Source organism: Balaenoptera borealis (genome assembly GCF_965194805.1).
Source record: "Balaenoptera borealis genome assembly, chromosome: 7".
Classification (NCBI taxonomy): Eukaryota; Metazoa; Chordata; class Mammalia; order Artiodactyla; family Balaenopteridae; genus Balaenoptera; species Balaenoptera borealis.
In genome coordinates, this window is record NC_138864.1 from 68,403,768 (window position 1) to 68,416,135 (window position 12,368).

Consider the following 12,368-nt stretch of genomic DNA (forward strand, 5'->3'; position numbering starts at 1 on the left):
TGCATAGGAAATACTAGTAATGATGCATAATAAAACATTTCAAAGCTAAATTTATTTTGATTTGGAGCCAATTCATAATAGGCATCAGTGCAAGAAGGTGGTTGGTTCTACTCTATTGTATTTTCTCCCTCCTACACAATCTGCAAAGCAGTATTTCAACAGTTTTAAACAATTTTACTATGGAATTTTAGTATTAAGAAACTTGCATTTGCACATAAAACATTCAGCACGATATTTACAGACTGACCTTTCGGCAAATTTCAAGAACATTTCTACCAAATTCATCTTACAAAACTCACAATGCAAAGGATATAGTGCAGAGTATACCAGAGTGACTTGAGCTGTGGATCTTCATTTCCTGCTAAAATATGGTTTCTCCACACCTGTTCTGTATCAAGTCCGTACCTCGATAAAGCCCGAAGGCGCATCTTCGTTGCTATATCTTTTTCTAAAGAATTATCATTTTCTTCTTCCGCACATTCATACAAATGACGACCACAAGCCCACATTAAAGATGTAATTGGGCTCCAGGCAAGAGAGATCCTTTCAAAAACAGTGAAGTCAGACATCGTTCGGTTGGGAGTTACAACTATCATTCGATTTTGACTTGTTGGATGCCAAGCAAAGGAGGCAATGTAATTGTCACAGGGTTGCACACTTCTTTCAATTATTGTGGGTTCAGTTTCATCTCCAATGGGAGTGGGTGTGTGCTGCATATCATATAATCTAATAATATTACTATCCCTTGTTAAAGTGGCAAGCAGACCAGTCCTAGTTGGACACCATGCTACTTTTGTTAAGGGCTTTGGTTGCTCAGTCAAAGTCAAAACTGGCTTCTCAAATTTCCTAAGATCCCATATTGCAACCTGACCTTCATAAAAGGAAGCAACACGATCATGGAAGTATGGGTCTACTGTCACGCCCTGAACAGCTTTTGTATTCACAAACATCTTTTGGCTTGTATTCCGAAGATCAAAAATGGCTAGGTTACGATGCATACCAGCAAGGAGAAGTTTCTGGTCTCGTGGAAGCCAACAAAGAGAGAGACAAGCATCATTCTGTCCTAATTCATAAAGTGGTTTTGTTACTAATAATGTTGTTTCAGCTTCACCTACCGAAAGTCTTACTTTCTCCATGGGAACTATATCAGGCGTGTATTTGCTGCAGATGTCCCAAATCAGCACTGAAAAGTCAGCTCTATGTTTATCTAGACCAGCAGCAAGCCAGTTACTATCCAATGGATTCCATGCAAGAGTATTGCATTGTCGTGCATGTTTTGGAACAAACTCTTTTCCTATCAAATCTTTGAACTTTGAGTTATGATCTTGACCAAGACTTGTAAGTACAACTCGACCATTTGCTTGTCCAACTGCTAGGAGACATTCAGGATCATAATTGAGATACCAGGCAACACATTTCATATAGGGTGTTTCTGAATTTATTGAGAGTAATGTAGCTGCAGAGTCTTCAGATAAACGTAGAGATCCAGCTTTGAATTCTGAATTCACAGTAGATTCCACGTGATAAAGGCTAAGTTCTGAGTCACATACAACAAATCTATCAACCTGGTGTGGTGCCCACAATATATCAGGTTTGGTACCACTCATGCTTATTGATGATCTCAAAGAGTGCAGTTAGGTCCATTCACTGAAAATCTGCTTAAAAATAAAAAGTTTTAAAATGTTAACAAAATACAATTCTAAGCTGAATCAACTATTCAGAAAGTCAGGAAATTTTCTACACAGGTACTCTGTTTTTCAATATATTTATATTTCTTCTAACTGCTATGAATTCAAGACAATATTTATTAATAAAAGGGGAAAAGAAGAACTTCCTCCAATAAGATGAGCTGGTAGGAATCTGAGACCTCCATTCTGGTTTTATTTCCCATGATCAATTATCTGAATTGCACTATGACTAGTACCTTCAATTTAACCTCAGGGTTGAAATAACTTCAGTGTGGTGAACAAATTAATACGTATCATCCATTTGAAGGGGATAAAACTTTAAAGGGTTATGAATCACGTACCTAAGCAACAAGTTTAAAGCAGCACTATCCAACAGAACCTTCTGCAATGATAGAAATGTTCTGTATTTGTACTGTCCAATAATGGTAGCTACTAGCCACATGTGGCTACTGAGCACTAGAAATGTGGCAGTGCAAATTTTAAATTTTATTTAATTTTAATTAATTTTAATATAAATAGCCACAAGAGGCCACCATAATGACCAATGCAGATTTAAAGTACAAAGCCACTAGTTTCTTCCTCAAATTTCAACGATAAGAAGCAGGAATGTATTGAGCGGAGTCGAGTTTGAGTCCTAGCTCTGACATATACTAGCTGTATACCTCAAAAAGGCCTTTGTGTTTGGGGGTCCTTATCTGTACAACGTAAGAACTGGTTTAGACTAGTGTTTCCCAAATTTTAGTTATTCATGTACCACCTGTGCCATTATTTAATATTTTTATTTAAACTGACTCATTTTTAAAATCTGAAAATCAATTTTAATTTCATCATAAGGTCCATGAGTCATGGGTACAATATGCTAAATATATTTTTTTCTAACATACTTAAATAAATATATAACTATTAAAAATGCTTGACTGTGTTACCTAAAATCATCCTGTTTATGACCAGTAGGACACACTGCACTTTGGGAAACTGAATTAAGTGAGCATTAGAGGCTCTTTCAGTTTTCAATTCTGTAAACTTCGAATAGGTATTTGAAACAGGAATTTTGAAAAGATAAATATTCTAGTAGTAATTTAAGCACATAAGCACTAAAAATAGTTATGCTAAAAATGATAGTTTAATAATAAAAGCTACTTACAAAAATGTAAATTTCTGTTTTTAAGCAAGTCTGGCTAGAGGTAACAGTCTGGATTAAAAATGAACAAAGATACTCATAATCTTCATGGCAACTGGAATCTATACACCCATGTTGTCAGTTCTTAAAGAGTGAAGTTATGGTTCATTCATCTCTCTATACCCTGTACCAGGTGCAGAGCCTGGCGCAGACTCCTAAGAAAGATATTCTAAATAAATTCAGCTCAAACATATATTTTGATCTTGTAAAAGTTTCAGTCTAGAATTTCAATAGACTCGTAAAATTTAGATGACTGGGAAAAGCCTCTAAGAATTCTCATACTGCCTTATTTCCTTCCTTAATAGTTCTGAAGCCCAAGATCAATCATTTCAATTATATTCTTACTAGCACCCTCAATTTCTTCATTTCCTTGCCACTTTTGCCTTCCCCGACTAGCTCAACTGTCTTCTTTCTTCCACTCAGGCTGCAGAGTCTCACAGCTCTGCAGACTGACTCCATAAAAAATTAAGGTAGACAACATGTCTGGGCTGTGGTGCTGGTTCAGCAGTTCTTATATTCACCTTCCCACTCTGGCCTTTATGAAATCAAAGTGATCTTTTTAAAATACAAGCTTATCCAGGTTATCCAACTCCTGCTTAAAACCCTCTTATGGTTTCCAACTGCTGTTAGCATAGAGTTCTCATTCTTCGACAAAACCTACAAAACCCTAAATTCTTTGGCCTATCTACTGATCCTGCCTCAATGCACCCTGTTCTCCTCCCTGCTAACTGTGTTCTAGCTATACTGGCCTTTTCATTGCCTAGAATGTAATCCTCCACCCCCCATCACCACACCTTTGCAAATGCCATTCCCTCCGGTTGGAGCATTCTTCCCTCCCTTCTTGGCCATGTTAAAACCTGCTCAACCTTGACATCAACCACACTCTATCCCCTCCCCAATCTAAAGCAGGTTACTTAGATATATACTCTCAATGGAAGACATTCCTTCCCTTTAAATCACCCTCTCGGGCTTCCCTGGTGGTGCAGTGGATAAGAATCTGCCTGCCAATGTAGGGGACACGGGTTCGATCCCTGGTCCAGGAAGATCCCACATACTGCGGAGCAACTAAGCCCGTGCACCAGAACTACTGAGCCTATGCTCTAGAGCCCACGAGCCACAACTACTGAAGCCCACGTGCCTAGAGCCCGTGCTCCGCAACAAGAGAAGCCACCACAATGAGAAGCCCACGCACCGCAATGAAGAGTAGCCCCTGCTCACCGCAACTAGAGGAAGCCCGTGTGCGGCAATGAAGACCCAACACAGCCAAAAATAAAATAAATAAAATTTAACAAATAAACAAAAAATAAATAAATCACCCTCTCCATCTCTCCTACTAGATTATAAACTCCCTAAGAGCAGGTAAAGTCTCCTTTTTGCTCTCCATTTGAACCTCTAGTACCCAGCACAGTGCTGGGCACTTAGTAGACACTTAGTAATTACTTGTTAAATGAATGTATTTCTTAAATGCTCCCTCTGACACCTCTCACACTGCTTTCTCCAAATTTCACTAATCTCCCCATGCTTACGCCCATTGCCCTTTCCAGTAGGGGTTGGCTCAAGCCAAGAGCAAAGTGCCCACTGTCATAACGGGTTCCAATAATGGGTAAGGGCCCACAGTGAGCAACCCTGAGAGGATCACTCTAATACACTGACTTTCGTTTATTCTATAAGCATTTTGGGGCATCTTCTATGTTCTAGACACTGTTCTAAATGCTGGGAACACAGTAGTAAACAGGCACAAATAAGGTCCCCGATTGCTATGGAATGAACTGTGACCCCCCAAAATTCGTACGCTGAAGTGTTAATCATGACTCCACGTGACTATCTTGGAGATAGAGTCTATAAGGAGGTAATTAAGGTTAAGGTTAAATGAGGTCATAAGGGTGAAGTCCTGATCTGACAAAACTGGTGCCCTTAAAATACAGAGATACCAAAGCCCTCTCCCCATGTGAGTACACAGTGAGAAGGAGGCTGTCTGCAAGCTAGGAAGAGAGCTCTCACCAGAACCGGACCATACTGGCACCCTGATCTCAGACTTCCAGCCTCCAGAACTGTGAGAAAATAAATTTCTGTCGTTTAAGCCATCCAGTCTATGGTATTTTGTTATGGCAGCCCAAGTGAACTAATACACTAATAAAACCTGCATTCTAGTGCTGAAGTTATGTCCAGTCTTAAAGAGAATTTAAAAATTTAAGAATGAGAAGGAAAAGAAGCACCTTGTGTAACAGGAAGTAGCTAAGACAACAAAAAGAAGGAACAGATACTGCCAAGTAAGGCTTTATTCATACTCATGCCCTTGCAAACAGAGGAAACCTCTTAACTGGAGGTATCCTGAGATCTGGCCCATCTTCCTACCTCACTGAAAGACAAATGCTAAAATAAGCACACTTTTTATATAGGCTTCCTTCCTACAACTGTACTCTTCACACAAATGGTAAAAAAAAAAACCTGGGTGCCACATGGAAAAATCCATCTCAAAAAAAAAAAAGTGTTACTATAATTTTAAAAACTATTTGATTTACATGACTCTCAGTGAAGAATCATCCGTATTTCTTCTGATATTATGCACATATTTATATTACCATCCACAAAATCTGACTACAGTAACTCATACAGAATCACAGAACTTGAGAGTTAGAAAGAGGCTAGCAAACCCTGCATAATTCACATAGGAGTAAAGAGAGGACCAGATGTTTTGATTCTTTTCCAACACCGCCCTACTCCCATCCTAGATTATTGCATAGAGAAAGGATCAGCTATATCATTTGCAGGGCCCCCTTCTTCAAAACTTATTAAGAATTTCAATACTGTGACAGCAGAGCATTAAACCAAGTGCCAGGCCTTCTAAAGATGGGCCTTGTGTGACTGCACAGCTCACACACCATGAAGCTGGCCCTGAATACAGAGGTACATCTATAAGCACCCTCTTAAGAAATGTACAGCTGACCCTTGAACAACTCAGGGGTTAGGCCGCAGACCCTCCAACGCAGTCCACATGTAACTTATAGTTGGCCCTCTGTATAAGTGGTTTCTCCTTATCTGTGGTTCTGCATCCTCAGATTCAACCAACTGTGGATTGTGTAGTACTGTGGTATTTACCATTGAAAAAAATCCACGTATAAGCAGACCCATGCAGTTCAAACCCGTGTTGCTCAAGAGTCAACTGTATTTCTTTACAATCCAACACAATATAGATGGATCCTGGCTCCTGAACAAACACCACTAGGAGTATGGTGGAGAGCAAAGAAAAGTGAGCCTGGAGTCAGAAGACCTCCAGCCACTACTAGCTAGACCCTAACAAGCCCCTTAATACTCCAAGACTATAAAATGGAGATAGAACCCACCCTATCTCCTTTTCACAGAGTTGTGACAATCAAATTAAATGAGTTCTATGCATCAACAAATGCGTCAGTATCACTACGATTCCCTGAAACAGCCCTGGAAATTAATGTTTTCAAATGCTGGAGACATTGAAAAATTGGGGGTAGAAGGGGTAGGATTTGCAATAATTACAGCTTATATTTAGATGCTCACCTTCAAGTATAACAAGCACTCACTTCCCATCAATGGTTTCTGAGCAAAGGAAAGCCATGATGATGATTCTGTGGTCCTCACCAGAACATCTATAACAGCCCTGTCCAACAGAAACATAGTGTAAGCCATATAACTTAAAATTTTCTAATGGCCACATTGAAGAAAAAAAAGAAATAAATCTAATTTAGCAATATATATTATTTAACCTCACATATCAAAAATATTATCCTTTCAACATGTAATCAATGTAAAATTATTAATGAGAAATCTACTTTTTTTCTTTTCTTTTTTTTGTGGTACCAAGTCTTGAAAATCCAATATGTATTTTATACTTTCAGCACATCTCAATCCTGTGTGGCTACTGGACCGTGAAGATCTATATAATACTAAGTGTACAAGGTATCCAATCACCCTTTTATGTTGTTGTCTTTTCTGCTTGTCTTACCATGACAAATAACAACAGTAGCAGTTTCAATAAATTTCTACCATCACCATCTTCAAGGAGATGCTCTATATATATCTCCAAATTTCGCTTAAAATATAGTTAAACAAAAGGCTGCAAAGGCAGTCATTTGCTAAGTAATTTAGGAATGCTCGTGGCTCCTGTGAGAAGCTTTATCCTCTTACGGAATTTTCATTACTCGTATATGCAGAGGACAGAGCTACGCGGGTGACAGGCCCTTTAAGAAGTATTTATTTAGAGTACAACTAGAGCAAGGCTGGCTGCTCTGCCGCGTTATGCAGAAATCTAAGGGCGACTCCCACGCTCCAGACAGCGGGCTCAGCTTCGCGTCCAAGGGGAGGACGCGATTCTACACAATCCGGCCGCGGTGGAGGCTGCAGCGCGGACCCAGCACCCCGAAGGAGGTCCCCGCGCCCGCGGGCCGCTCGCAGCTCTCAGGCCCGGCCTGACGCCCGGCGCGGTTATCCCGCAGCGCTGAACGCGACTCCCCGCGCCTCGGCTCCAAGGAGGACCCTGGGTCCGCACCCGCCCGGGCTTTTCAACTGGGCTTGCCCGGGCGCCTAGCGGCCATCCTGGCGCTCCCGAGCCCTCGACTCGGGCCTCCCGGTCCCGAGAGCGGAGACGCAGCCCGGCCCGCACTCACCGACCTGGGAGGCGGCGCTGCCTTAGTACTGCCGCTTCCGGCCTAGTCGCAGCCCCTCCCGACGGGGGTGGTCCACACGCCGGCAAGATGGCGGCCGCACGACGCGGCCACTAACCAGGGCCACAGGACCAGGGTCCACTACCCGACCACCACGCCTCGAGGACTCCCGGACTTGCCTGGGCCTGGGAAGGGGAGTTCCCCGCTACGAGCCCCGCCCCTCGCTCGCCCGCCGAGTCGCACCGCCCGCGGAGTCGCACCGCCCTGGGGCGGGGCCACGGCCCCAGAGGCCCCGCAGGCCCCGCCTGCTGTCCAAGCGCCCTGGTCCATCTCCTCAGGTCCCGCCCCCTGAGTCCCCAGGCGGGATCCTGGTCACGGGGAGCCGGACTCCTGTCAGAGCTGGGTTATCAATTTTAAGGGATTTGGATGCTTTAGCTCATTTAATTGGTTTAAATTTCCATTACGGTACTTCCCTGGTGGTCCAGTGGTTAAGACTCTGTGCTCCCAACGTAGAGGGCCTGGGTTGAACTCCCGGTCAGGGAACTACATCCTGCGTGTGGCATCTAAGATCCAGCACGCCCCAACGAAGATGCCCTGTGCAGCAACTAAGACCCTCACAGCCAAATAAATAAATAAATATTAAAAAATAAATTTCCATTAAAAATTTATTTGTGGGCCATCTATGTAGTAGAAAGTCCAGGGTATTTGGTTCACGATTTATTCACTCATTTACTCATTCCACAAACACGTCTCGAGTGCCTATTGTGTACTTGCTGTAATGCTGGGGACACTGGAGTGAGCAAAAAAGATATGGTCCTGGGCTTCCGTGGTGGCGCAGTGGTTGAGAGTCTGCCTGCCAATGCAGGGAACACAGGTTCGAGCCCTGGTCTGGGAGGATCCCACATGCCGCGGAGCAGCTGAGCCCGTGAGCCACAATTACTGAGCCTGCGCGTCTGGAGCCTGTGCTCCACAACAAGAGAGGCCACGATAGTAGGAGGCCCGCGCACCGCGATGAGGAGTGGCCCCCGCTTGCTGCAACTGGAGAAAGCCCTCCCACAGAAACGAAGACCCAACACAGCCAAAAATAAATAAATAAATAAAATTAAAAAAAAAAAAAAAGATATGGTCCTGGCAAGAAACAGGCAATTAGAGGGCTGCCTAGTTAGGGCTAAAACAGCGCTTCACAGGAGGGGCGCCCCCTTAGTGTTTGGGGTGTGTGTGTCAGGAACACTTCCTTGACTGCTAGGCTGAGACAAGGATGAAGATGAGATTAGCTGGGAAAGCGAACAGGTCGGAGGGGTTTGGAAGAGAAGAGCCTTCTAGAGCAGAGGAAGAGCATATAGCAGTGCGGAAACAGTGGAGTATGGACGAGTGAACAGAGGAAGTGGGGACAGATTAAGATGATGTATTAGAAAGGCATTTGGAAATCAGGTTAGTGAGTCTGAATGGACTTTTCCTAAAGGCATTGGTGCAGTCATTGAAGGTTTTTAACCAGGAGAATGGTGTAATCAATTTTTATGGGATAAGGTAAGTATCCAAATGAGAGATGATGGTAACCCAGACTACCAGTGGTATGGAGAGTGGGGATGGAGAGAAGTGTGTGGCCTGGGGAATATTTAGAAGTTGGGATGAACAGAGCTTGATGACTGATTGAGTCAGGGAGAAAGAGGATTCTAGGTTTCTGGCTCCTGTAATTGAGTGACTGGGGCTGCCACAGGTGTTACAAATCTTATAGAAACTTTCTTCAGGTGTCCAGCAATCTGTGCTTGTCTGTTCACAGTTAAAGGTGGGTGGTTTGGGGCTTGTGATAGATATAAACAGCATACTGAGCTTAGTCCTGATGATCTTCAAGGCAGATAGTTTGGGTAAGAGGATGAGTTTGGGGAGAGTATTGCCTGTGGAGGTCTAAGGCTCCTTTTCACTCCTGCTGTTGGAGAAGTGGAGGCTTAGGAAGGTGCTGAGTACTGAGGGCAGATACCATAGGATTCATCACTTCAAACACTATCTTGCCAATCTTCTCAATGGTTCTGGCCCTGGCCCCAAATCCCCAACCTCAGATCAATACAAGTCCCTTCCTTATCCACTCCTACCATGCAAAGCTGAGGGAAACATCTCTCCTCACACTCAGGAGGTGACTTTGCTTCCTACTTCAGAAAGGAAATTAAAACTATTAGTTAGGAATTCCCAGTCTCCTACTATTTTCTCTTTCCTTCCCCTCACATCTTCACTCACTCCCATTTTTACCTTCTTATAGCTGACGTAGAGAAAGAGAAGGGGCCTTATATGCTGTTTCTCCTGGGACCTAGCACCATCAATTTTCTCCTCTTCCATGTGTCTTCAACCTCCTCGTTTCTACTGGTTCTTTACCTTCAAAATATATTCAAGTCACTCCCACTTTTCTCCTTGAAGGAGAAAGCCATACTCACTCTCTCTAATCCCACATCCTCCTGTCTTCCCCTGAATTCGGTTGACTGAGATTTTCATGCCCACCATTCCTTTAAAACTGCTATTTACTTGCCTATTGTTGTCATCCCCTTCTGGAATATATGCTCCACATCCTCAGTTTTCATTCTGTTAAACCTCCACCCGCAAGTGTCAGCAAGGCATTTGGTGATGCAGTTAGGAATGACCATTCCTTGGCCTCCCTTTCAGCTAGGCGTGGCTATATCGAAAAAGACTCACAGACTTAGAGAACAAACTTGGGGTTACCAGGGGGAGGGATAGTTAGGGAGGTTGGGATTGACATGAACACACTGCTATATTTAGGACCTACGGTAGAGCATAGAGAACTGTGCTCAATATTATGTAACAAACTAAATGGGAAAAGAATTTGAAAAAGAATAGATACATGTATATGAATAACTGAATCACTGTGCTATATACCTGAAACTAATACAACATTGTTAATCAATTGTACTCCAATATAAAATAGAAAGTTAAAAAAAAAAAACCCAAAAACTGTGACCAGTGAGATGTGAGTAGAACTGGATCATGTCCCTTAAAAGAGAAGCTGCTTGCTGTCTACTACCTCTTCTCCCTTCTTGCTCTCTGGAAAATGGCAAAAAGAAACATGGACTAGAAAGGGAAGCCATGTATCTAGGAAGGTAAAACTGCTCCACTAGTCTAAGCCCCAGCGTAATTTGGAGAGCTGAGGTTCCCTCCTCCCTTGGATCAGCCACAGAGTTTCGACCATTACACAAGAGAAAATAAACTCTCTTCTTTTAAAAATTACTGTTTGCTCAGACCTGTTTGTTATAGTGGCTTAGCCTATTCCCTAACTAATAGACAGGGACTCTGTCTGCTTTATTCTCTGCTTAATCTCCAAGACCTAAAACAGTGCATAGCACAGAGCATATGCTCAAAAATTTGTTGAATAAATCCTAAAGCAATATCTTTCTCTGCTCCACACCCCCCTCTAGCTAATATCTTTTTCTCGCCTTCCTTTTCCATCTAAGCTTTTGTGAAAGTGTACTCTTTTCACATTGCTTTCAGTTTCTTGCTCCCTAAAGTCCCCATAGGAATAAGTGACACTTTTCTCATTCTACTTGGAAACTGATTCTCCTTCACTAAACCGTGTTCCTTGTGAGTAGAACTGGAGAATGTCCCTTAAAAGAGAAGCTACGTGACATCGACTTATTCTTCTCCCTTCCTGCTGTCTGGAAAATGGCAGACAGTATTTTCCTTGTGGATAGTAAACTTTTAGTATAGAACTTTGGATTTCCTGTAGCGCCCGACTACGTAATATGTATTCAAAAATATTTACCAAGTGGGAGAGTACATTGTATTTGTTGGAAGATTAAACCATATCAGGGAATTTAACAGACTGGTCTGAGGTTACACTAGCTGTCTTTATCAAACATTCATTTTTGTAATGGATGCCAGAGTTGCTAGTCTTAATGTTTGTTTTGTTTTTCAAACTTCTGTAACCCTAACAGGATGCTCTTCTTTTTAAGCTCCTTTATTAATGTTGTGGCGATCCAGTATAGGATTTTTTGTTGTGGTTTTAAACCAATAAAGGAGAGCAGTTGAAGATTGCTAATTTCCTTCTTACTTACTGCTGCCCTCGGCAGCAATTCAGCAACTATTGGAATATTCCATGGAGTCTGTGACTGGCTAATCCCAACTCCCTTTATTTTCACATGAACAAAATCAGTCTGTACCTGAGAGCAACTTTTACTCTTTAGGCACCAAGTGGAAATTAAGGCCCTGTGAACATGTGATATGGCTTAGGTAATCTTTTTACAAAGGTTGAGGATGAGAAGATTTGAGATATCTTAAAATAGTGGTCTTTAAAGAGTATTCTAGCACACTCTCAAGTTAATTTTGTAAAACAATGCACTTATTCATACATTTTTGGGGATTATATCTAACACTGTCATAGTAAATTTACAAAGTTGCCAAGGGTATGATTTTTAATACATTTTTAATGTTTATATTGTAAATAAAATGGTTGTATCGAACTTTAAATGTATCCAATGAAATTTAAATACCTTAGTGTAAGTTTCTCACTATCATTCATTTAAAAATTTAGTGAATAAGCTATTCTTTAATTGTAGGAAATTTTATATTATTCTATTTTTTTTTCTCCTTGAACTTGTATGTCCATTCTACTGTCTCCCAGTGGATTATTTATGAGTTTGATAACAAACAATTATATAGCATGTACTATGTGCCAGATACTTTACAATATAGGCTCATTTAACACTCTGTCTCAGATTGGGCACTTTGAGAGCCGTCTTCCAAGATGGAGATTAGGATGTAGGATACTTACTAGAGAGTATTCTTGAGATAAACACTTGTGAAAGAGAGGAAGAAGATGTAGGATTGGGCAGAGGGAGAAGCCGAGCTATGATTCAATACCAA

General features: G+C 41.9%; 1 protein-coding gene across 8 annotated transcripts in view; it reads right to left on the bottom strand.

The window, feature by feature from the left end:
- The window catches only part of MIOS (meiosis regulator for oocyte development), a 40,959-nt gene extending 32,647 nt beyond the window's left edge, over positions 1–8,312 (bottom strand). Inside the window, exons 1-3 of one of the 8 annotated variants that reach the window (XM_082398290.1) lie at positions 7,513–8,310; positions 6,403–6,502; positions 314–1,655 (exon numbers count right to left, since the gene is read on the bottom strand). In XM_082398290.1, coding sequence (XP_082254416.1) covers positions 314–1,607 — 1,294 coding nt within the window. In that variant the 5' untranslated portion in view covers positions 1,608–1,655; positions 6,403–6,502; positions 7,513–8,310. Of the gene's footprint in view, positions 1–313; positions 1,659–6,402; positions 6,503–6,847; positions 7,376–7,508 lie in introns of those variants that run through there. The other 7 variants (XM_082398284.1, XM_082398286.1, XM_082398285.1 and 4 more) reach the window with 7 other exon arrangements.
- Positions 8,313–12,368: the final 4,056 nt, after the last annotated feature.